Source organism: Penaeus monodon, chromosome 24 (genome assembly GCF_015228065.2).
Source record: "Penaeus monodon isolate SGIC_2016 chromosome 24, NSTDA_Pmon_1, whole genome shotgun sequence".
In the NCBI taxonomy this organism is placed as follows: Eukaryota; Metazoa; Arthropoda; class Malacostraca; order Decapoda; family Penaeidae; genus Penaeus; species Penaeus monodon.
The window spans coordinates 14027197-14028580 of record NC_051409.1 but is presented as its reverse complement, the minus strand read 5'-3'; the positions used below and the strand labels follow the sequence as shown (position 1 = coordinate 14028580).

The 1384-nt window shown below is 34.3% G+C and overlaps 1 protein-coding gene across 1 annotated transcript in view; it reads right to left on the bottom strand.

Moving 5' to 3' along the window:
• LOC119588606 (protein FAM50A-like) overlaps window positions 1-1384 on the bottom strand; it is a gene marked incomplete in the record, with an annotated part of 10029 nt that overhangs the window by 581 nt on the left and 8064 nt on the right. Inside the window, 3 exon segments of the mRNA XM_037937248.1 lie at window positions 1-698; window positions 872-968; window positions 1065-1219. Of these exon segments, the coding sequence (XP_037793176.1) occupies window positions 571-698; window positions 872-968; window positions 1065-1219 (380 nt within the window).

The window sequence follows — 1384 nt, the reverse complement described above, 5'->3', positions numbered from 1 at the left end:
ATTGATTATATCAATTTCAAAATTACTCATCAGCCACCTAGTTCACTATCATTTACTTTTACACCATTCATTCGATGTCCTTATACATGCACAAGCCCAATGTTTAGGATACACTGGTAATTCTTGTCACCTCAAGTAACCATCATATTTTTATTCTCTTGTCTGGTTGTTTTCATAAAGAATACACAATTGGTCCAAACAAATCTTGTCATTTCTTAAACAACATATACTTCTGAGTGACAGAAAAAATAATGAAAAAAAGATGATATATCTTCACTTCTTATAGAATATCATGATTTTGGAATACAATGTGAATTTCTTACATCTTTAGCTTTTCCACCACCATCTTTGAAACTATGTAAGAAACAGAAAACACAATTTGCATCACATTCTGGCTTCTAAATTCCTTAGCTCAGTACAACATACATACATACACTAAACTGGTCACTAGTGGAGCTGATAGTAGTAAGCCGGACGTATCTTGGCGTGTCTTTACCCCGTAATGTATCCCTGGCAGTAGTGAATATAAATGAGTTTAATTTGTACTATAAAATGCTTGGCAGGATTCCTTCACTTCTTCTTATTCTTGTCCTTTATGGTATATTTCTCATAGTTCTTCTGTGGGTCATAGGGTTCCCACCTGCTAGCTGGGAAGATGTGTTTGTTGCGTTCATACCAGCTACGCATCACCACTTTGCCTGTTATATGATGATGAGAATGAGTTATAAGTAGCAAACAATGTCAAGTGTATAAAGCAATTGTAATGGTTTACATTTAGAAGGTGATGGCAAGAATGTCCTGAGAGGATTCAGGCTTAACAGATAAAATCATTCCTTCTTCAAAAGGTACTAATAACTAATGCTTTGCTCACCTGCATGGGATTCCTCCTTTTCCACAGAAGCATCACTCACCAACCGAACATCATCTCGTACATCGAAATGGAACAATGGTCCACTTTTACCTCTTGCCTTCAAAGGAAATAATTATGTTAAAACCATTATAAAATGTCCTTTGTCAAGAAACCCATATACTGATTTTTTGATACTTGAAATAAAAAACATTACCTTATTGACAATAAAATCATAAAATGTGTAGTGATGAGGTATAATCAGATCTTCTTTTATGTACATAAGGTGGTCAGCTGAGACAGTGCGAAGCTCGTTGAATTCTTTCCGCAATATTTCAAGGCCCCTCTGAAGGAACTGATACACACTGTTACCTGTAAGAGATTATTCCATTCTAACTTATTCTTGTTAGCTAGTAACAGGTATTCTCTATACTATACACAATTATAAATAATTTGTTCTGAATTTTCTTTCTAATCCAACTTCTTTTATTTAAATTTAATATGTAACTCAGCTTGTGAAACTACCATGGAGTCATT